This window comes from Papilio machaon, chromosome W (assembly GCF_912999745.1).
Source record: "Papilio machaon chromosome W, ilPapMach1.1, whole genome shotgun sequence".
NCBI lineage: Eukaryota > Metazoa > Arthropoda > Insecta > Lepidoptera > Papilionidae > Papilio > Papilio machaon.
In genome coordinates, this window is record NC_060015.1 from 8,678,727 (window position 1) to 8,703,768 (window position 25,042).

At 36.5% G+C, this 25,042-nt stretch overlaps 3 protein-coding genes and 1 long non-coding RNA gene across 4 annotated transcripts; 3 read left to right on the forward strand and 1 right to left on the reverse strand.

Annotated features, from left to right (window-relative positions):
* Positions 1 to 4,531: 4,531 nt before the first annotated feature.
* LOC123723087 lies at positions 4,532 to 6,173 on the forward strand. Its single transcript, XM_045685635.1, has 5 exons — positions 4,532 to 4,840; positions 4,931 to 5,136; positions 5,226 to 5,411; positions 5,600 to 5,744; positions 5,992 to 6,173. Exons 2-5 carry the CDS (start codon positions 4,939 to 4,941, stop codon positions 6,171 to 6,173), a joined length of 711 nt encoding a protein of 236 aa, XP_045541591.1. The 5' UTR covers positions 4,532 to 4,840; positions 4,931 to 4,938.
* Positions 6,174 to 6,386: 213 nt separating this feature from the next.
* LOC123723088 (putative nuclease HARBI1) lies at positions 6,387 to 7,783 on the reverse strand. Its single transcript, XM_045685636.1, has 4 exons — positions 7,600 to 7,783; positions 7,380 to 7,512; positions 7,043 to 7,178; positions 6,387 to 6,799 (listed from the first exon to the last, which is right to left on the reverse strand). The coding sequence occupies exons 1-4, from the start codon at positions 7,722 to 7,724 to the stop codon at positions 6,387 to 6,389; spliced, it is 807 nt and encodes a 268-aa protein (XP_045541592.1). The 5' UTR covers positions 7,725 to 7,783.
* Positions 7,784 to 15,495: 7,712 nt separating this feature from the next.
* On the forward strand, positions 15,496 to 16,024 carry LOC123723388. The gene is made up of 3 exons (XR_006756725.1): positions 15,496 to 15,664; positions 15,751 to 15,864; positions 15,999 to 16,024. It is a non-coding gene; the product is annotated as an uncharacterized LOC123723388 (long non-coding RNA).
* A 1,972-nt stretch (positions 16,025 to 17,996) lies between these two features.
* Positions 17,997 to 24,987, forward strand: LOC123723089. The gene is made up of 5 exons (XM_045685637.1): positions 17,997 to 18,085; positions 18,178 to 20,566; positions 22,938 to 23,096; positions 24,594 to 24,761; positions 24,964 to 24,987. The coding sequence occupies exons 1-5, from the start codon at positions 17,997 to 17,999 to the stop codon at positions 24,985 to 24,987; spliced, it is 2,829 nt and encodes a 942-aa protein (XP_045541593.1).
* The last annotated feature ends 55 nt before the right edge of the window (positions 24,988 to 25,042 follow it).

Sequence of the window (25,042 nt, forward strand, 5' to 3'; positions counted from 1 at the left end):
TAACCTATGTGGAAAGTAAAGATGAAATTAAAGGCTTTAAGGATTTAGGAAACAAAAAAGATTTGAAGTTTTCTGATCATGCCCTTGTTTTCATGGTGAGAGGTATGTGTTCCAACTGGAAACAACCTATATGTTACTATTTTTGTGAAGGCACAACTTCTGCTCAAGAAGTCAAACGAATCCTAAAGGAGGTGGTTGCAAAGGTGTCACAGTCAGGTCTAATACCTATAGCCCTAGTTTGTGACCAAGGTACCACATTTAGAAGTGCATTAAAAATGTTAAGACAAGAGACAGCACAGAAAATAAATCTGAAAGGTGAACACTGTGGTTAGTAGTAAATATTTTTAGATAATTTAATATAGTTGTTTGTCAAAATTTTACTTATGTAACTTTTTTTATTTTTGCAGATGGAACAATTGAAGTTTCTGGGCAAAAACTTAGTGTGGTATTCGACCCACCTCATTTGCTTAAAGGATTGAGGAACAATTTTCTGACAAAAAATATGGTTTTTGATGGTGCCATTGCCACATGGGATGATATTCTGACAGTATATAGAGCTGACTGTCAACTTGGACACACCAGGATGAACAAAAAATTAACAGATCATCATGTGATTGCATCAAAAATAAAAAAAATGAAAGTCAATGTAGCTGCTCAAGTTCTCAGTGCACAAACCAGTGCCATGCTGAAATACACCTCATTATACAGTATGTATTTTATCCTTCAAATATGAAAGTCACTAGAGGTGTATGGATTTTTGTTATACTTTCACTCAAAAACTACCAAATGTATTTGACACAGGTGGGCACAGTTAATCGAAAAGTTAACTTCGTTAATCGTTAATTCGTTAATTAAAAAATTAACTTCGTTAATCGTTAAAGCGTTAAATTCTCGAAAATTTAACGCAAGTTAAAGTTAATCGTTAACAGTTAACCATACCAAAATTATACATACAAATTTCACACTTATTGTGCCGACACTTGTTTAAAATGTTCATTTGATTATTTTAATTATAAAAATGAATTTTATTAATATAAAAATTAATCTTAATTCTATAAAACATGAGTATAAGAGACAAGTATGAATGCATTATAGTATATTTCATTACGAGTGCGGAAAGCCTGTCATTGCAAAGTGTTCCGACAAATGTCTACCCGACCTGAGGCGCAGCCGAAGGTGAGGGTTGACAGTTGGCACAAGTTTTTTTAATACAGTTGCGAAAAAATTAAGAAATTAAAATAATAATAAAAACACAATAAACTCAACTAACTAAAAAGTTTGAAAAATTGCGCCAACCGTGAAAGAATACAAACAGAGATTTTTTTTGTTTTCTTCACCCATTCTGGGTAGGCAAAGGGAACTATGCCCAAACGTCCAACTCTTCAGGAGATTATTTTTATTGATATGACATGAAAATGAAATTTAATGAGATGAAATAAAATGAATCCAACCTAATTCATTGAATCTAATCATTAAATCTGATATTGTAACAAATTAGGAGCTTCTTTTTAGAAATATTTGTATGAATCATAAAAACTTCAATGATTTTTTTTTCTAAAAACTTCGTGGTTAGTTTTTTCTTTTTAATAGATATTATTTTGACAGTTGGGAAAGAGAACGCACGAGTTTGGAAAAGTAAAGAAAAAGCACGAATAAAAAAGTGTTTTTAATACAGTAGCTCAAAAAGTGGCGTATTGCAGGGACGAAGAGCGTTCGGAATGTGGGCTATTACATACTCGTGCTTTTTTATATACTCGTTATGAAATATACTATTTCGAACCTTCTTTTGATTTTGTCCTGTTGGTCACGTCTTTCCCGGACGCTCTGATGCATCACACTTGCACGCGAACTTCACATATATCAATTATCAACTCGCTCGTTCACCATTCGAGTCGCCGACAGTTGCCCAACATAGTTAAACTTACGAGCGTGCCGTGGCGCGTAATTTTAACAAAATGACAGCACGTCTCCAAGTTTCTAATTTAACGATTAACGGACTTTTATTAACGGAAGTTAACAAAAGCGTTAACACTTTTTGAAGTTAACTTAAAAGTTAATCTGTTAAGCAAAATGTTAACTTCGTTAATTAACGATTAACGGATTAACGAGTTAATGCCCAGCTCTGGTATTTGATGATACTATGGTAATATAACTCATACTTCAGAATAAGACATAAGTACAATTGTATATATACTAAATAGGGTACAATACATAGGGTACATTTCTCTTTATACTATAATTATATATATAGATACTAGCTGTGGGTAAAATACCTAGGCGCAGGTAGTGCAATAATATTTAAGTATTATTTCTATGTTTTGATATTTTAATTATTATGATGATTTTGTATGTACATACAGCTCATACCTATTTGGTTTTGCTTTTCAGGTACAACTGTGAATGGTGAAAATGTTAGTAAAACCATGAAGACAACAGGTGAAGCTGTGGAATTTATGGACAAATTATTTGACAGCGTAAATGGCTCAAAGCGCAGCACAACAAAAGGGAAACTAAGAGGGCCAGTCAAACCAAATTCCGAACATTTTTGTTTTTGGCATGAAGCTATAGAGACATTAAAAAATCTTAGATTTATAGACTCTGCCAGTAAAAAAGCACTAATGAACAAAAAAGAATATTATATAAGGGTTCCCTCTCTTGATGGGTGGGTCACAACACTGGAAAGTTTTGTAAGGATAGCCAAATTGCTGTTTTCAAAATATGGTTTAAAATATTTTTATCCTCGCTTTATAAACCAGGACCCGCTAGAAATTTTTTTTGGCAGAATAAGGGCTATAAATTATAGAAATGTAAATCCTGACTCATGTACATTCATAAATTCATTTAAATCTCTATTGATTTCCAATGTGATGGGTCCTCATAGCATATACTCCAACTGTGAAGAAGATGACAGTGAAACTATAGTAGATTTTTTTAATTTATTAAAAGAAGATATCGATACTGATGACAAAGAAAATCTGCCAGTAAATTTTAATTGTATGCCTGGTCTGATTTCCTTGCCATCAGATCAACAAGAGCAGGAAAATAACACATTTTGTGCAGCAAGCGCCATTAATGAAAGAGTGCGTGTTCATTCCTCAGCTTACATAGCTGGATATCTGTGCAGAAGAATTTCAAAAAAATTTAATTGTAAGGAATGTCAAAAAACATACATCTATATATATAAAAGAAAGTCGTGTTAGTTACACCATTTATAACTCAAGAACGGCTGAATTGATTTGACTGAAAATTGGTGGGCAGGTAGCTTAGAACCAGGAAACGGACATAGGATAATTTTTACCCCGTTTTCTTTTCTTTTTTTTTTTTATTCTGCGCGGACGGAGTCGCGGGAAAAAGCTAGTAGGAAATAAAAATGAAAATATTAACACATGGATTGCACATAGGACATTCCGACATTGAAATATATACTTCAGAAAAAGTATTAACTCTCAAACGATTTCTCTTTTCTCTCAATCACTCTCTTACCATTCTCTACCTACACAATAAATTTGAAACGTCCAAGTGCATGATTGCCATATTTATTTCGGAGCAAAGGAAAACCGATCAGGGGGCCTACTCTAATTCAACGAAACGAAACTTCGTTAACGAACGAATTTCAAACGAAATTTCGCAATGGACCTTACTCTATAATTTTCGGACACGCATACGAAGTTCGGATCCAGAGACAATTTTCGTGAACGACATTGTGATGGTCTTTTTATGTGTCATTTGCGGCAAATTCCGGTTTTCGTATTTGCTTAAAATAGTAAAATTAATTGGCTTTATTTTCAATTTATACATTTAGCTTGTAGTTTACAATGCATTTTTTAAATTTTCATGTACCAAATATAAACATTTACGTACTAAATTTATTTTCGATTAAATCTACAGAGGGTGTGTTCCGATATGCACTGCGACCACTGTAAAGTGTGACGTCAATTCAGTATACTGTGAAGCCGTTCCTTTATAGCCAGTTGTACTGGTTACGAGTTAAAACGGAACGCAATCTCGTATACTGTCAGCCGCATTTTTTGACGCGACATTCAAATGAGTGTATTCAAGTTTTCTAGTACATTAAAAAGAACTGTTTTGGAGTACTGTCAAATTAAAAATATTTTAATTAATATTAATTATAAATTGAATTTATAATGTAATAAAAATAAGTACTTTTTCATAAAAAGAATATGTTTTTCATTATCAACACAGTCTAATAAGGTTAATTTTTGCAATTCTTCCATTGTTTTATTTATTAATCCAAACTAATTACAGAACTTTAACATTTCTAATTAAACTGTAGTTTTGTTTATAAGATGTGAGGCACTCGGGTGGTTTTGACTGATCACGTGATCAAAGTACTGCGAGTACCTTACCTCGAAAACGCCAGTGCTCACAGTAGAATATGGCGGCGATTTATGACGTCATATATTTCCCTAGGGTACTGCGACAGTATACTGGCAGTCCATAACGGAACGAATTTTTCTACAGTGATAGCACTGTGCAGTGCTCGCAGTGTATATCGGAACATACCCAGAGACACTCTAAAGAACCTTATCACTGACGATGTTAACCGACCTATTTTAAGAGCCCGATTTCAGCTTAACATTGGTAACAATGTACGACAACTAAAATTGTACATATATTCACGATGTTGACAAACGTCATTTAGAATTTTTTGTACCAAGTATTTGAAAAAGTTTTGTAAAGTTTGTTCTTCAAGTGTTTAATCATGTTTACAAGTGCTTTTCACATACTTTGCTATCGCGATAAATATTTTGTGAGAAGGTTCCAAGCTCACTTTGAGTCTGCACTTTGTTCTCGACGTTTGTTTTGGATAATAAACTTCGTAAGTAAACCTCATATTATATTTATTAGTTTGTTTACTATAATTATCGCCTCTTCTTCATAATAAGAATCTAAAAGTACATATTTTCAGTCTAACAAATGGCTCCACATACGGGTTCAGCTACTCCAGAGCAAATTGACGTACTTCTCAATTTCTTGGACGAGCATAGGGATCTTGCTCGTGGAAGATTGAGGGGTGCCGATGGCAATGTCCAAACTAAGAGACTGTGGCAAGAATTGTGCAATTCACTCAATTCTATGGGTGGTTGTACAAAAACAATCCAGCAGTGGCAAAAAGTACCTTTATTTTTAATTAATTGTCAAAAAAATCACTGTGTGCCAAATAAACAGTTATATAAAATATCTCATCCTTTTATATCATGCAGGTTTGGTTCGATAGAAAACATCTTGCCAAAAAAGCTGCTGCTGATTCTCGAAGATCAACTTCAGCAACTGGAGGTGGACCATCGCTCACACCACCACTCTCCCAATGGCAGGTGAAGGTCCTGTCAATAATGGGAGATGGGTTTGGTGGACGTCAAACTACAGCCAGAGTACCGGCCTTCAGTGAGGTTGGTAACTTTAAAATTCTCAATTTTTTCACCTTTGTTTAACAATGGTTTTACTTCAAAATTGTATTTCAATGGTTAAAGTTTTCAATTATATTTTAGATCAAAAAATAATACAAAGAATATTATTATAATAATTAGAACCATGTTTTAACCAATACATACTAATACTAAATCTCTTATATTTTCAGGCTAATGTACCATCCACCTCCAGTCATGTCCCACCACAGTCTCAATTAAGTTTGGATTTGCCAGAAGTAATGGAGTATGTTGTACCCAGTCAGGAGGATATTCAGTCCACACAGCTGATGTCTCAATCTCAGACTCCCAGAAGTTGTAAGCATTTGTTAAATATATTTAGTATCTGCTAGCAAAAAAAAAGTTGTAGATAAAGCAAAATGTTTTAACTGATTTATGTCTATCTTTGCTATGGATAATAGAGGTCTTATCACATTATTAATAGATAAAATTATTACCCAGCTGGGAAACAGGCACGACAATTTGTATGTATGTACATATGTACTATTCAAGTATCATAGACTTTCATCTGTCAATGTATAATAATTGGAAATTTGTTTTGCAGCCTCACAACCTGCACGATCTAGAAGGAGACAATCGGCTACTGGCTCAGATGTCAGGAGGAGATTGTTTCAATTGGAAGAAGAGCGTGCAGGCAGAGAGACAGCTTTGAACACTGAGCTTGCAGGCATCAGGGTTGCCCTGGAACAGCTGTGTGGACTGATGAGAAAATTTTTAGAAAAATAAAAGTGTATTATAATTTGGCAAATGAGTTTTATTCACTATTATATTTTATACACTATTTCACTTTTTTTTTTTTTTTTTTTTAATTCAGGAAATGCATTTACGCACCCCTACGCCGGGCTGTGCAATGGCGTAGGGAGTGTGGGACTCGCCGGCCGCAGAAGGCGACCGGAATACCCACTAAAACCTGACTGGCCTTCCGCACCATACACTATTTCACCTATTCCTCTCCAACATTTGCACTAATACAGCCCTTGCCCTCTGACCTGCCTGTAGTGCTTGAGTTGAAGAAGCAATTGGTGGAGCCCTGTCTATCCTGTCTGCCGGCTGCCTAGTCATTTCTGTTTGGAGTTCAACTTCTGTCAACTCGGGAACATCAATACCATCCTTTATACATAAATTATGTAAAACACAGCAGGCTATTATAATTTTACCAGCTGTTTCAGGACAGTAATGCAGTTCTCGCGCCGCAAGAAGACATCTCCATCGACCTTTCAATATACCAAATGTGCGTTCAATGGTGGAGCGTGCATTTTTTTGGACAGAGTTGTATCTCCCCTCAGGAGAGTGTTCAACAGCGTTATCTATAGGTGTCATCATATACTCCCTTTGAGCATAACCTGAATCACCTAAAATAAAATATATCTATGTAAATAAAACATGTTTGTAAGTTTATAAAATATAAAATAATATTTATAATTTAACACATCATCATCCGCTTGCCCTCATCCCATTATCTGCTTCCATAGCTTTTTGTCCTTCCTCTACCCTAGCATCCCTCTACATTCAGTTTTAAGCCTTTTTTACCACAGCGTCTTCATTCCTTTGCATTACATGCCCATACTAAGACAATAAAATATTAACACATATACCTAGTAAATAAACGGTTTCATTTTGGATACTCTCCATGTGGGTTCTTATGTCACACTCTCTCCAAATGTAGGCATCATGTGTTGCTCCACCATATGAAGCATCCACATTTGTAATATAGCAGTCGCTATCACAAATCTAGAAAAATTAATGTTACTATGTCAACACTTAAAAAGAAACATACAAGACTAAGTAAAAAATGAGAATCAAGCATATGTATATAATGAATGTTATATTTTTATTGATTATTCTACTCTTCATGTAATTTAATCTTTTCACACATTAGGTATGTAATTATAGATATTAAAATAATAATTTATATTTTACTCTTATACTCACAACTTGTGTGTTAATCGAATGAAAATGTTTTCGATTAAAATATTGTTCCTCATGCTCCGATGGTCTGACAATAGCTATATGGGTGCAATCAATGCACCCAATCACTCCAGGAATATCATATTTCTCATAAAACCTGGCACATCATAAAAACCCATTAACTCAAAATAAATTTAGCAAATATAGATAAAAATTAAAACTTTGATACATGTTAGCTACTCACCGCCGCTTAATAAAATTCCTTTCATTTCTATTTTGTGGAAACTTAATATATTTTTTTAAAATATCTGATGCGTTAAGAGCATTTGTGACCTCCTGCAGACAACGAGAAACTGTCTGTTGTGCCATTGGCCCATCCAAATTTTGCCCTACAGACCCTTGGTAACTACCCCGAGCATAAAAATTCAAGGCCGTAAGGATCTAAAAAAAAAATATTGTCAACAAAAAAATGCTAATAATTGTTTTTAAAAAGGATGATAAAAATTATAAAAACTATACACTAGGTACCTTAACAGTAGGCTCGATTCCATGACTCCTTGTCCTTCGAGGTAATAGAGGCACTATTTCTTGGCACAACTTCTCAAATAATTGCCGACTGAGTCTATAATTTCCGACAAACTCTATGTCGGGAATTACATCAATATTTAGCTGGTCGCGCAGGCGGCGTCGATTTCTTCTACGCTCTAAACGCTCTTCTCGTAAAGCACCCTCAATCAAAAACATCCTCGCAGCCATTTCAAACGAATTAATAAAAAAATTCAACACAAACGAAAATCAAAAGGTAACACTTTTGATTTCGTCAATTTCGAGGTTAAACTTCCGAAGAATTATCTGTCAAAATCAAATTTTCGTTCCGAACATTGTGAATTAGAGTAGGTTTAGAGAACTTAAACGTCAAATTGTTTCGTTCGGACGAAGTTGCGGAACGAATGGAATTGTAGTAGCAAACACACGAAGTTTCGGACGAAATTTCGTTTTTCGTTGAATTAGAGTAGGCCCACTGTAATTTTCGATTCCGAAATTGAAATATTTATTTAAGAAAAAGTATTAACTCTCAAACGATTTCTCTTTTCTCTCAATCACTCTCTAAGCATTCTCTACCTACACAATAAATTAGAAACGTCTTAGTGCATGATTGCCATATTTAATTCGTAATAAAAGAAAAATCGATTTGTATCTTTCGATTCCGACATTGAAATATATACTTCAGAAAAAGTATTAACTCTCAAACGATTTCTCTTTTCTCTCAATCACTCTATTACCATTCTCTACCTACACCATAAATTTGAATCGTCTAAGTGCATGGTTGCTATATTTAATTCGGAAAAAAGGAAAATCGATTTGTTACTTTCGATTCCGACATTGAAATATATATTTCAGAAAAAGTATTAACTCTCAAACGATTTCTCTTTTCTCTCAATCACTCTCTTACCATTCTCTACCTACACAATAAATTTGAAACGTCCAAGTGCATGATTGCCATATTTAATTCGGAAAAAAAAGAAAATCGATTTGTAACTTTCGATGCCCAGAATTAAAATATTTATTACAGAAAAAGTAAAAACTCTCAAACGATATTTCTTTTCTCTTAATGTCTCTCAAACGACTCTCTAACGATTCGCATTGAAAAAATAAAAAAAAAGTAAAGTGAGGGGGCCAACTTAACACTAGAATTTGAAATTGTTTTTACGGAGAAAGTAGGAACTCTCAAACGATATTTCTTTTCTCTCAAACCCTCTCAAACGATTCTCAAACGATTTGCGTAAAAAAAAGTTAAAAAAATTAAAGTGAGGGGGCCAACTTCACGGAGGTCAAATAAGTGGGAAGTAGATATAATTCCCAAGGAGATTTACCTTACTCTTTGATAAAATCAGCCAATCATAAGCGATTTTTCCAAGTCTATGACACGGTAATAATAATACCGTGAGTGAGAGAGATACAGTTATACCCAATTCCTGTGACGTGACAAAGACAGGGATAACTATCTTCTGTCCCTTTCTGCGTACCAGGGTTTGGGGTTTGTTTGGAACAAAGGTTGTCCCCTACAAACAACCTAGGTTGTCCCTAACAAAGTTTGACATTCGTGCTATTTTTCGAAAATTGTGAGTACTTAGTGGCTGTAATTGTGCAAAAATATTTTGATATTACAGTTTTAGTAAGGTAAAGTTTATAAAACATGGTATACTGCTGTATTGTCGGTTTTAAAAGCCGTAGTGAGCGAAAAGAGAAAAACATAACCTTTCACTCGTAAGTACTGAAACTACGCACCTATTCACATGTATTGATACAAAATAAGGAAGAAAATACAAACTAGTTGTTCTTTACAGTCTTTGTAATAACTAATATGTTAAAATACGGGTCAAATCAGCTAAAATAAAATTGTATTTTTCGAACATTATGCGCCCAAACGCAGATGTCATTTGTGTCAAATAATATATTGTAGATCTGGGAAACAAGCGGCCATATTTGTTAGAGTTTGCATAACATTCCGCTAAGGATTACTGGCCACCTACAGATAGGAGATTTTTAAATTTACAATTCTGTAATGTCATGCGTATGTCATGTGCTGTCGAGAGAAAAACTTCGTTTAATAAAACTGTCTTTCTTTATTCTTGTAATTTTCGTATTTATTTACCATCAGGGTTATGGGCCCAGGACACTAGTAAAAAATATGAAAATGTCGCACGATGGATATAAAAATGAAAATTCAAGTACAGAAATACGAAGTGCGGGTGTTAATGCTGCGTATATTGAAAAATTAGTAGGAAGCTCTAATTTCCACACATGGAAGTTTGATATGGAGTTGTATCTAACGGATGATGATTTGTGGAAATATACGCAAGTGTCACCACAGCCGGAGGATGTAGCAGACGTTCGTAGAGACCAAAAAGCACGGGCTCGAATCGGTTTGATGGTGGATCAGAGATGTCGCACCTTGATAAGAAAGACAAAGACGGCAAAAGAGGCCTGGGAGGCGCTAAGCAAAGCCTATGAGGACAAGGGCATTAATAACAAATGTCGATTGTTGGGCAGATTAGTTAGCATGAGATTGGAGCAATTTCAAACAGTTGAAAAATATGTGACAGCCATATTGTCAGTGTCACAGCAACTAAGCGACATTGGTAAAGACGTTGATGATGAGATTCTGGCTACATTGATGCTTCAAGGTCTCCCAAAGAAGTATGAACCATTGAAGATGGCTATTGAAAATAGTAATATAACTATTACTACAGACTATGTCAAAACGAAGTTATACAACCTAAGCGATGAGAGCACACCATCCACTAGTTTCCAACAAGATGATTCTGCTCTTACAGCAAGCAAAAAGAAATGGAAAGGAAAATTTAAAGCAAATCAGAAAACTAAACCTATAAAATGTTTTATATGTGAAGGCAATCACAAAGCGACTGAATGCCCTGACAATCCTAATAGAAGGAAGAATTGTTCGGCAACAGCAAATGTTTTTGCGACTAGTGGTCAGGGATCTTTAGCGGATTGGGTGATTGACTCCGGAGCGAGTTCACATATGACAAATGAGAAAGGTTGGCTGAGGAATTATGTGGCGTATGAATCGAAGAGAGAGATTGCATGTGCGGATGGTGGTAAGGTGTATGGCTTAGGAGTTGGTGATGTAGTTGATGTGGATGGGAGCATAAGAGTAAGAGACGCTATGTATGCTCCTGACTTGGCTACAAATTTACTGAGCGTAAATACGTTAGTCAAGAGAGGTAGAGTTGTAGTTTTTTCAAACAGAGGTTGTGAAATCTACAAATCGGATGATTGCAAGGTGAATGGATCAGTTGTGGCTGGTGACTGTTGGGTAGATAATGGCATTTATAAACTTAATCCTTTTCAAAAGGGCACTATAGCACTGGTCTCCAGCATGCAGAAGGACGATCAACTGATGTTGTGGCATCGGAGGATGGGTCACTTAGGAGTAAGCAATCTTAAACTTTTGAGAGACAAACTGGCAGATGGGGTAAGTTTTCAAAATTCTAAAAATAACTTAGAATGTGTATCTTGTCTAATGGGTAAGCAAACAAGGCAGCCGTTTCCAAAGCGTAAGGTTAAGAGAGCTAGTGAAGTACTTGAATTAGTTCATTCTGATATTTGCGGACCAATGAGTGTCAACTCTATGTCGGGGTATAGATATTTTATGACACTTATAGATGACAAAACAAGGAAAACTTTTGTCTACTTATTGAAGAATAAGAGCGAAGCTATTGAGAAAATAAAAGAATTTAAAGTTTTTGCAGAGAGGCAAACAGAGAAGAAGCTAAAGTCAATCCGAACAGACAACGGCAAGGAATATGTGAACAATGACATGAAAAGCTTCACTAAGAAATACGGTATAGTTCATCAACTTACTGTCGAGTATACCCCTGAGCAGAATGGGGTGGCAGAACGTGCAAATAGAACTCTCATGGAAAAAGCTAGGTGTATGCTGCATGAGGCAGGATTGGAAAAACACTACTGGGCAGAGGCTCTTGTATATGCAGTTTTCCTCAAAAACAGGTCGCCTACAAAGGCTCTTAAGGATAAAACACCTGAAGAAGCTTGGACGGGAAGAAAGGTGAACCTAGGCTTCGTGAAAGTTTTTGGGTGCACGGCATACATGCACGTTCCTGACCAAAAGAGGCGCAAGTTAGATCCGAAGAGTAAGGAACTTATACTTTTAGGATATTGCGAAAATTCTAAAGAATACAGACTCTTAGATCCTGTTTCTGGAAATCTTCACAAGGCAAGAGATGTAGTATTTTTTGAGAGTACTCTAACTTCACGGAAACAACCATCAAGTGAGATTTTGACTGATGAACAAAATTCTGCTTCTCATCAAAGGCCGAGTCCGGAGTTCACTGTGGTACCACTAACAAGTACTCAATCAATGGAAGAGGTGGTCTGTGGAGAAGAGACAGAGGATGGTTGTAGAAATGAAACAGCGAGACACCTCTCAGGAAACAGAGGAGGTGTTATAATGCCTGAGTCAGAGGAAATTAGAGCTGAAATAGAACAGGACAGAACAGGTGCTGTATCTTCGGTTACGGAGGAGACTGAAGACAGAGATGATACTGAGCGATGGTATCTGAGTTCCGATGCAGCCGTTTCGGAGGAGAATAATCATAGAGATGATCAAACGGATGATCAAACGGATGCACGGAGATACCCTATGAGGAACAGAAAGTCACGACAATTCCCTGATCACGTTCTATATCAAGCAGTTCTATCTGAAAAGAGTGGTTTTGGTTTGGAGGAACCTATAAATGTAAGAGAAGCACTCGCAGGGACAGACAGCTTACTTTGGCATGAGGCTATTAAAGAAGAATTGGACGCTCTTCACAAGAATCAAACTTGGCAGCTAGTAAAGAGAGAGCCAAATCAAAACGTGATCGATAGCAAGTGGGTTCTTAAAGTTAAGACTGAAGCTGGAAACAAGAAGCGATATAAGGCAAGGCTTGTGGCGAGAGGCTTCAAACAACGCGGAGGTGTTGATTACTTTGAGACATATTCACCTGGCATTAGGCGTAGTTCATTGCGTCTTCTGTTGGCAATGGCTGCTGAGAATAAATTGAAAATTGATCAAATGGATGTGAAGACCGCTTTTCTTAATGGGTACATGGAAGAGACAGTGTACATGAAACAACCTGAAGGGTTTGAAGAGAAGGGAAAAGAGGATTACGTGTGCTTACTGAAAAGGTCGTTGTACGGTTTGAAGCAGGCTCCAAGGGCTTGGAATCAAAGGTTGGACTCAGCACTGAAACAGTTGAAGTTCACTCAGCTAGACAACGAACCATGTGTTTATATGAGAAGAAGTCAACACAGGCTAATAATCCTAGCGGTGTATGTTGATGATTTATTGATTTTTTGGAACAATAAAGCAGAGATGCAGCAAGTTAAGAAGGAGTTAAGAGAAACCTTCGAGATGCGTGATCTTGGTAAAGCGGACTTATTTTTGGGAATGCGTCTACAATAAACTGAAGATGACATTACACTAGATCAGGAAGGCTATATAGAGAAAATATTAGCCAGGTTTGACATGCAAGACTGCAAACCTGTTTCTACACCTCTTATTGCTGGTTATAGGTTGACCAAACCAGTAGAAACAAATTATGAGCCGCCTAATAACATTCCATATCAAGAATTAGTAGGTTCTTTAATGTATTTAGCGGTCTGTACAAGACCAGATGTAGCTTTTGCAATAAGTTACTTAAGTCAGTTTAACAGTTGTTATGGAGAGCAACATTGGCAGACACTAAAAAGAGTTCTTCGCTATCTTAAAGGCACCAAAAGCCTGGGGCTGGTGTTTAAACAAAGTGGAAGATATTTAGAAGGATTTGTTGATGCAGATCATGCGGGTGATGTAACAGATCGCAAGTCCTATTCAGGGTATATTTTTAAATTTGGGTCTGCACCCGTAAGTTGGGAAAGCAGAAAACAAACAGTAGTTGCTTTATCAAGTGCAGAAGCGGAATACATAAGTTTGTCAAATGCTGCAAGAGAAGCAGTTTTCCTTAAGAGGTTATTTGGAGAAATAACTGGAGTGAATAAGACTATTAAGCTGAGTAGTGATAGTCAGTCTGCAATAGCTATGGCAAACAGTGAGGGTTCTTGCCATAAGAGGTCAAAACACATTGACGTTAGAGTTCACTTTATTAGAGAGGCACTTCGCAACAAAGTGATCAGTCTGAAGTATCTGGAGACAGAGTCTATGGTAGCTGACATTTTCACAAAGGCCCTGCCCAGAGGAAAGTTTGAGTTTTGTTTAAGAGGCATGGGTATGAGTTTGTGTAAGTGTTGAGTGTGTATCTAATGAGTGATTGAGTGGCCGTAGGAGTAGCATAATGTTACGGAGGAGTGTTAGAGTTTGCATAACATTCCGCTAAGGATTACTGGCCACCTACAGATAGGAGATTTTTAAATTTACAATTCTGTAATGTCATGCGTATGTCATGTGCTGTCGAGAGAAAAACTTCGTTTAATAAAACTGTCTTTCTTTATTCTTGTAATTTTCGTATTTATTTACCATCAATATTAAACTTCTTTTCAAATTGGTTGGTTATTACCCGTAAAAATAATACCACCATCTTGTTGTAAAAATTACCCTGAATGTAGGGGAAATAAATTATAGTATGTATAATGTATATAAATGAAACAATTCACATTTTTTATACTATTTTCAACAGATTTCAAAAGGAGTTTTTAATTCTGGTATATGCTGTGTTTTTAAATATTTGATACTTTCTTATCCCGTTGGTTTTAAAGAGTATGCTTTTTAATTTGTCCCATGTAAATTTTGTTTCTTAGAAATTACAATCAAAATAGTTTAATATTAAGTAGTTTTATATGTAGTGTTCACTGTAATGATATACAGAGTAATTTAAAATTATATGACTATAATATTGGTATGTTTTTTGTAGCTTTTTATGAAGACTTAGGGCTTCGTGCATATCGAAGAAAAATAGGACATCGTTTGAATGCTCGTCTAATGGACCTAAGACTGAAGAGATGCCGCGCTTTGTTGAAGCGGTACGCGGGAAAAAAATATCGGGAAATTCTTTTTTTGGAGTCACTCAAGACATCCTTGATTAAGGCAGCCGCCGATATTGACATGGACCTCGTTCGTGCTGTGATAGACGACTGGCCGAGCAGATTGAAGGCCTGTATTCAAAATCACGGATGTCATTTTGAATAAACTTTAGTGTCATAAGAATCTATGTTTTGTTAAGTTCATTTTGGTATATAAATGGTCACATAATGAATAAACTTGTTTCAATTATTTTATATTAAACATGTGACAGAATTTATGACCTGACTAAGTATTACTAAAAAAATCTGTTTACGTAATCTTAGTCACATAAACAAAAATTACGCATTGTTTTTATATTTATTACGTTTATTAATTACAATTTAATTGGGAATATATAAATTGGTCTATATTAAATTATATCGTAATTATTCATTTTCGGGACAAAACAAATAACTGGTAACCCCAATCCTTTTACTTATATATAGGTATAGTCTATAGTACTCTCTATCTGTCCCTTACGGGTGAACGCGCATGTCATATCTATATAATTCTTCATCTGAGGATTTTTCAGAAAGTAATGTCACACTGGCTTTGACAGATTTTCAAACAAAATGTCGTTAAAGCGCTTAACTTCAAATCAAACTAAAAATGAATTTTGAATTTTCAATACCTTTGCAAAAAGATGAGCTTTTGGAATCTTCCAGTGGACAATACCATGTTGAAGATGTGGTCCAACCAAGGATTTTACTATCAAAACTACATGGTCAGTGCATTCGCGACAAACTGTTCGTTACTTAACAATTACTTATCACTTTGTTATTTACTGAATTTATATTGAACTGATAACAGATGCAGCGCGAGCCTACAATTCGGACGGAGTGGAATATATTTTAGAACATTTTGATACATATTTCTCTGTAATTGTACATGGAACAAAACTAGAATGGAATGTTATTAATAAAGGTAAATATTTTCATTACCATTTAGGATATAAGATTGAAGATTAAGAAAATTTACTGCTACTTTTTATTTTATTGGGGAGTTGAATTTATTTCCTATTTTATATGTTAGGCCACTAAAAATTTATTTTATTTTAGGGTATGAACACATTCTTAGAACAGTGTCCAATGTTATCATTTAATATTAGTTATTAGTTAAACGATAGATGGCGTGCATCGTCTTTGTAGATCGCGGTGTAAAGATTCGCGGAGGTGGATTGACCTCACTTCACTATTTAATTAAATTTGTCTTCGCTGTACTATACCTCAGTGTTTTATTTAGTACTGACTCCACCAACTCCACTGAGAAGGGAGACTTTTTGAGGCTGCTTTACATGGTCCTTAGCGAGCCGATTTTGGACCAGTGTACTGTGGTCCATCCGTGAGATTATCTTTCAGCTTTGAAGTTATTACATACAAGGAGAGTATGTTGGCTTGGACAAAACCAGATGGCGCTGTTTTGGATACCGCTTGACCAATAGCGGATTGGAACTTCGGCGAGCAATGAGAGCAGGAGTCCATTAATGTGAAGCCGTATTGCTTCGTGACGTGAGTGATTGCAAAATAATGTGGATTGATCGTGTGAGTACATTTAATTATTATTCATAATAAAGTGATACAAAGTCAAGCTGTGTAAGTGATCAAGAGACTTGTGAAATTACGACGCAAAAATTAGACTTAGAATAATTTTACATAAGAAGTTAACTTTGTTAAATTTATGTGTGCATGTGCATGGACTTAGAATAATTTTACAAAAAGTGAAGAGACGGGGAACCTATGCCCGATTTTGTATTGACGTTTCAAACACTTGTAAATTTTTTGGTTTCGTTTATTAACTTAGAAAAATTTCGCTTATAACATTTAACTGCTAAGTGTTATTGACTTTGTACGTTAACTTAAATCTTTTTATCATGGAAACAATTAGTAATTTGCAACGTAATTTATATTCTACTATTGCCAAGGCTAAGGCGAATTTTAAAAAGTCACCAAAGGATAGACTAACAATTTCTTACATTGAAACGAGGTTAGAAAATTTAGAAGCTGATTGGTTATCTTTTTCTGACAATCATGTGAAAATAGTTAGTTCAGTTAAATCTACTGAGTTTGATAAGTCTGATTATAGTACTACTAATTTATACGAAACAACCAAAGAATTATATCTCGATTATAAAACTGAACTAAAGGAATTGTTAAAGAAACTTGATAAGCCAAATTTTAGTTCTATTGAAGCTTCTGCATCTCAGTCAAAGGGCATTAATATACATTCATCTGTTAAGTTACCGAAAATAGAACTACCGGTTTTCTCTGGTAATTATGCGGACTGGATTAGTTTTCGCGATTTGTTTATTAGTTTGATACACAACAACAATTCTTTGGATGACGTACAGAAGTTACATTACTTAAAAACTCACTTAACTGGCGATGCCGAAAGTCTTTTAAAACATGTGCCCATAACAAGTTGTAATTATTCCGTTTGTTGGTCACAACTAGAAATTAGATATAACAATAAAAAATATTTAGCGAATTGTATTTTAAAGAGGTTTATGAATCAAAAATTAATACATGTTGAATCGTCTAACGGACTAAAGGAACTTCTTGATACATCTAATGAATGTTTGAATGCATTAAAAAATTTAGGAATTAAAGTTGATGACTGGGATATTCTAATTATTTATATTTTGTGTCAAAAATTAGATACTGAGTCACGTAAACAATGGGAGACTAAGATTAGTGAGTCTCCCGATGAATTGCCTAAATATAAAACTTTTCAGGAGTTCCTTAAGCACCGTTTTAGATCTCTTGAATATCTTGATAACAAGGTTCAAAGAAATATGTCAAGTCGCAATCATTCAGCTAAGTCATATCATGCATCAACTTATGTACCCACTCAATCATGTTCTTTTTGTCAACAAAATCATAGATTAATCAATTGTAAGAAGTTCAGTCGTCAAGATATTGAAGCGCGTCGTAAGTTTGTCCAAACAAATAATTTATGTTTTAATTGTATGGGTGCTAATCACTCCGTATATTCATGTCGGCAATCAAATCGTTGTCGTTTTTGTAGTAAAAAACACCATACTCTCCTCCACCTCAAAAATGTCTCCAATGATAATAAGGAAGGTAGTTCAGCCCACCATGTCGAGAATTTACCAGCAACTACTTCCAATAGCGAGTCCACCAATATTGTAAGTTGTTTTTCGAGTAGTCATGCTCAAGTTCTTCTAGCCACTGCGTTAATTAAAGCACAGTCTAGGAACGGAACTATTTTTGATTTAAGGTGCCTGCTAGACCAGGGATCTCAGGCTTCGTTTGTGACGGAGTCCACAGTTCAGTTGTTAGGCTTGAAACGCACATCCAGTAAGAGAGTAATTTCAGGTTTAGGCGGTGATCCTAGTGCCTCTATTAGGTGCACTTCAATGGTTATGATTAAAATTCAATCCCGCATAGACCCCAGCTTCCAAATTAATGTGGAAGCTTTTGTTATGAAGAAACTCACTACTGTCTTACCCGAACGAAAGATTAAAGAGCAATCCGTTGATTTTATGTCGCCTATGGCCCTTGCAGATCCTTCTTTCAATGTACCGAACAAGATAGATCTGCTTCTTGGAGCCGAAGTTTATAGCCAGATATTGTTAGAAGGAATAGTCAAGGATCCGTCCAGTCATGTAGTTGCTCAAAACACCAGACTGGGTTGGATCTTATCTGGTCAACTTAAAACAATCAGCCATAGCGAAACTCTCAACAACTGTCACAATATAGTTAGTTTGCATTCATTCCATTCAAATGAGAATGAACTTCTTCGTAGATTCTGGGAGTTAGAATCAGAACCACAAACTAATTTGAATAAAAAACAGTTAACACCTGATGAACAGAAATGTGAAGATTTATTTTTAGCTACAACTAAGCGTGATGAATCAGGTCGTTATATAGTGCGCTTACCGTTTAAATCTGACAATCCAAGTTGTAAGTATAGTGGGTCCAGGGATATTGCATTGAAGCGGTTTCTCATGTTAGAGAAACGGCTAATGAGAAATCCTGATTTGAAAGCACAATATTCAGAAGTCATAAACGAATATCTTCAATTAAATCATATGGAAAGAGTTCCCGAGGAATGCAAAAACGATAGTTTTGCTGTATATTTACCGCATCATGCAGTAGTACGCAATGATAAGACAACCACTAAAGTTCGTGTTGTGTTTGACGCATCTTGTGCAGGAAGTAATGGTATTTCTTTGAATAATGATCTAATGGTAGGACCATCCTTACAGCCCGAATTGCGTCATATTATAATGCGTTGGCGTTGTTACAGAATCTGTTTAACTGCTGACATAATAAAAATGTACAGGCAGGTGAAGGTGGCCAATGAAGACGCAGATTTTCAGCGCATTTACTGGCGAGAGAATCCAGATGCTGAACTTCAGCATCTCCGTCATTTGAGAGTGACATTTGGTACTTCTTCCGCTCCCTACCTAGCCGTTCGGTCGCTTCAACAGTTAGCTTATGATGAGGGTTCAGATTTTCCATTGATAAAGGATAAAGTGTTGTCTGAATTTTACATGGATGATCTTATGTCTGGATGTGAAAGTACTGAAGATGGCTTAGAAATCTACAAACAATTGACAGAAATGTTAAGGCGTGGTGGGTTCCAACTTCAGATGTGGTCAAGTAACAGTTCTAGCCTAATGAATTTAATAAAGGAAGGTCAAGATGTGAACAATGTTAGAGAAATCAAACTAGATGAAGTTGCAAAAATTTTAGGATTAACATGGAATAAAGTAACTGATGAATTTGAATATACTGTCAACCTTCCTCCGCTGGAAACCCCAGTAACAAAACGTAAGGTTATCTCGGATATAGCCCGACTGTTTGATCCCCTTGGTTTTTTGGCTCCAGTCATAACGACTGCCAAGATCTTTATACAGCGGTTGTGGTTATGTGGCATTGGATGGGATGAAGAACTGCCAGCTTCTTTGCTTATAGACTGGTTGGAGTATCGAAAGGATCTTTGTAACCTTACCAACTTTCATATACCTCGTTGGATTGAAAGTAGTAGCGACGATCAAATCATGGAATTGCACGGGTTTTCAGATGCATCCAATTTAGCGTACGCCGCTGTAGTTTATGCACGAGTTGTAGATAGTGAGGGCAATGTTCACACTAATTTAGTAGCTTCTAAAACAAAAATTGCTCCTATTAAGACGCTATCTATTCCTCGTTTGGAATTGTGTGGAGCTGTGTTATGTGCGAAGCTTCTTCATGAAGTTGCTGCTGTTCTGAAAATTCCTAAGCATTATATTCACGCATGGACCGATTCTTCCGTTGTTTTGGCCTGGTTGGGGAGTCACCCAAGTCGATGGAAGACGTTCATCGCAAATAGAGTGTCGGAAATACTTACCTTAATGGAAGGAGCACAGTGGTCATATGTAGCATCTAAAGATAACCCCGCTGATTGCGCGTCTCGCGGTGTTAAACCATCAGTTTGTGAAGAATTACAGCTCTGGAAAAAGGGACCCAGTTGGCTGCAAAATAAAAACATAGAATATAAAATTAGGAATATAGAAGACACTAAATTAGAAGAAAGAAAAACTACATTAAAATGCTTTATGCTTACCGAAAGGGACGAAGATTTGTTGTCAAGAATTTCCAAACTAAATAAATTAATCAGAGTAATAGCATACTGTAAAAGATTTATAAATGTAATTAAGGGTAAAAATAAATATCCAAAGTGGCTAACTACTAAAGAATTAAATGACGCTTTACTTACCTGTGTCAAGATCTGCCAGTACTGTCATTTTAAAGAAGACATTGAAGCACTGAAAAGGAAGAAAAAATTAAGTAAAGGGAGTAAACTTACCTCTTTGAATCCATTTATTGATAACTGCGGTGTTTTGAGAGTCGGTGGACGCTTAAGAGGGCATACATTAGTGAAAATATGAAACATCCAATACTCATACCCCATAACTCACCCTTCACTTACCTCTTGATTGCAGACGCTCATGAAAGAACATTGCACGGTGGGCCGCAATTAATGTTGAATTACTTGAGATCAATGTATTGGATCATAAATGCCAAATCAATTGTTAGAATTTATGTGAGAAAATGTGTTACTTGTGTCCGTCACGCGGCACAAGTAAGTCAACAAATGATGGGTCAGTTGCCGGAGGCCAGAGTAACGGCTCAAAAACCTTTCCAGTCCAGCGGTGTAGACTATGCTGGACCCATTAACCTCCGAGCAAATAAAGGCCGAGGATACCACTCCATTAAAGGCTACATATGCCTATTTATATGTATGGCTACTAGAGCCATTCATTTAGAAGTGGTTAGCGATATGACGGCTCAAAGTTTTTTGGCCGCATACAAGCGTTTTGTATCTAGACGCGGAAGAGTACACGATTTGTGGAGCGACAATGGGACAACCTTTATCGGAGGGGCCAAAGAATTAAAACATCTGTTTGACGCAGAAAAATCGAGTGTAGCTCCAGAAATAGTTGACTTTCTCGTAACGAATGGCACCAATTGGCACTTTATACCTCCTCACGCTCCAAACTTTGGAGGGTTGTGGGAGGCGGGTGTAAAATCAACTAAACACCACTTGAAGCGAGTCATAGGCAATAGCACTTTGACATTCGAAGAAATGACAACTGTGCTATGTCAGATTGAATGCTGTCTTAACTCGAGACCTATTTCAAGAATTTCGAGTAACCCAGAAGATGCAGCTCCGTTGACACCAGGTCATTTTCTGGTAGGTGAACCGCTTGTAACCGTCCCTGAATTTAATTACGAAGGTTCCAATATTAGTAGTCTTAAAAGATGGCAACTAACACAACGGATGCTTCAAGATTTTTGGCGTAGGTGGTCTTTAGAGTATTTAAGTCAGCTGCAAAATAGGTACAAGTGGGCTCATTGTACTCCCGAGCCAAACATTGGAGATGTCGTTTTGGTGAAGGAGGATGGACTTCCACCTAGCAGATGGATGTTCGGAGTTATTGTAGATAAACATCCAGGTTTGGACAATCTTACACGTGTCGTAACATTGAGATATAAAAATAACGAGATTAAAAGACCTGTGTCAAAATTGATTGTGTTACCAGTTACCTCGTAAGCCAATATGGAGTAGTTGTATCCATACATTTATTATGTTAATGAATAGTTTCTATTGTTAATTTTTTTATTTTGTATATGAACTTAACTGTATTGTATCGCCTAAGTACGAAATTTAAACCCACCTTTGTAGACGGTGGGCGGTTGATTAAGAAACAATAAGTATTTGTATTGTTAAAATGGATTTTTAGTGAAATTATTTTTGTTATTTTTTCTTGCTGTTACATGTTTAAGTTTATATGTATATTGCATTTTTGTATTGTAAGTGATGGACATGGTATGTCCATGGTGGGCGGAATGTCCAATGTTATCATTTAATATCAGTTATTAGTTAAACGATAGATGGCGTGCATCGTCTTTGTAGATCGCGGTGTAAAGATTCGCGGAGGTGGATTGACCTCACTTCACTATTTAATTAAATTTGTCTTCGCTGTACTATACCTCAGTGTTTTATTTAGTACTAACTCCACCAACTCCACTGAGAAGGGAGACTTTTTGAGGCTGCTTTACAAACAGTGAAATGTCTTTGCAATCAGTTGGAAGTTATTTTTCAAGAACAAGAAATAGCTACTGAAACAAGATGCAAATATCTGAATATTGTGAAAATGGTCATGTATTTATTTACAGAAATAATGAAAACAAAGGATGCTAAACTCACTGCTGATTATGTTTTTTTCCTATATACAGTCAAAACCGTTTATAGCGACATCGTTTAGAACAACATACCGGTTAAATTGACCAAAATCAAAGGTCCTGGCTGAATGTTATTACATATCTTTCCTATTAATACCTGTCACCGGTTGTTACAACTATCGGTTTTTACGACTCAATATGAGTAGTCCCTTCGATGTCGTTATAACAGATTTTGACTGTATTGCCTTCCTATATAAAATATTGACATATAATTTTTCTTATGCTATGTAATATTTTCTTTAGGCTGGTTTTACAGTCACGCCGCTAGACGCGCCGTTGGACAGCGCGCTGTTGGACAGCGCGCGTTTGAACAGCGGTGCACCAAAAAACGACATTAGTACGGCGCGTTTCGCTGCTGTGAGACAGTCGTGTACAAACAGATACAAAATGAACGGCAATGCGGTTAGAGTACTGGCTATTTACTTTTTATGGAAAAAAAGGCAACAAAAACGTCGAAGAACAGTAGGTGTTGATCCTTATAACGCTACAAGGTTACTGAGAGGCGAACACGTAACATCTTTCTCTGATTTACGAGAAAATAGTTATAAATTTTATAAATATTTTCGCCTATCAACCAGTAGTTTCGACGAATTACTGTGCAAGTTAGAGTTTTCTTTACGAAGATCTTTATTCTTATCCTTATAAAATTATTCTTATAAAAATCATCGGCCGGGTCCCATAAACATCTTCTAATTCGCACTTCGTCAATTACTCGACCCGTATCGATGTGATTCATTTTGTACACAACAGTACCTAACGGCACGTCTCAACGGCGTGAGACTAAAACGCACAATGGCCGTAGAAGCGCACGAGCGGCGCGCGCTTCGACCGCGCCGCGCGAATAGGACGCGTTCAACGAACGGCGCTGCTCAAGCGCGCGAATTTGAAACGCTACTAATACCCCAAGGCTGGTTTTACAGTCACGCGTTTCGGCAGCGCCGTCGGAGCGCGCGCGCTCGGATATGTATTGGGGTATTAGTAGCGTTTCAAATTCGCGCGCTTGAGCAGCGCCGTTCGTTGAACGCGTCCTATTCGCGCGGCGCGGTCGAAGCGCGCGCCGCTCGTGCGCTTCTACGGCCATTGTGCGTTTTAGTCTCACGCCGTTGAGACGTGCCGTTAGGTACTGTTGTGTACAAAATGAATCACATCGATACGGGTCGAGTAATTGACGAAGTGCGAATTAGAAGATGTTTATGGGACCCGGCCGATGATTTTTATAAGAATAATTTTATAAGGATAAGAATAAAGATCTTCGTAAAGAAAACTCTAACTTGCACAGTAATTCGTCGAAACTGCTGGTTGATAGGCGAAAATATTTATAAAATTTATAACTATTTTCTCGTAAATCAGAGAAAGATGTTACGTGTTCGCCTCTCAGTAACCTTGTAGCGTTATAAGGATCAACACCTACTGTTCTTCGACGTTTTTGTTGCCTTTTTTTCCATAAAAAGTAAATAGCCAGTACTCTAACCGCATTGCCGTTCATTTTGTATCTGTTTGTACACGACTGTCTCACAGCAGCGAAACGCGCCGTACTAATGTCGTTTTTTGGTGCACCGCTGTTCAAACGCGCGCTGTCCAACAGCGCGCTGTCCAACGGCGCGTCTAGCGGCGTGACTGTAAAACCAGCCCAATACATATCCGAGCGCGCGCGCTCCGACGGCGCTGCCGAAACGCGTGACTGTAAAACCAGCCTTAATTAATAACCAATTACTAAACTATGTAATACTAGCTTTTGCCCACGACTTTGTCTGTACGGAAGTAAAAAAAATAATAAGTTGCCTATGCATTCCTCCAGACAACTTTCTACATTTATAGCATATTTCATCAAGATCATTTGGTACATTCTAACAAACTTGCCATTTTATTATTAGTAAGATTGATTAATTAATTTTGTAGAATTCTACAAAGCTGACATTAGGTAAGAAAGGTAAAGCAAAGAATACGGATGAGGAATTCTGTGGTTGGACAGAGTCTGACAAACTGGAGGCTTTGGTGTCACTGCATATGTTGGTCCAGCAGCCACTTTCACGTCTGTGGGACCCACCACTAGCTGAAGACAACTTTGTTAGTGTACTATTTTCTTTTTACATAAATTTACAGTCAAAGAATTTAATTCAATACCCACTTAACCCATTGTTACTTGTTCTAATTCTGATATGGTAGTTCAATAGCTTCACGCTGTCATGCATTGTTTTTAGACGAGTGTTTTGGCGGTGGAAACTTACAATTTATTGAAATGTAGTAAATAGATTACTTTTTCTTGCAGAATGGTAGCTTATCCATGTTATAAGGCATTGGAGGAGCAAATTATAAAAAACAAAACTGTTAGAGACACTGTGTTCCAA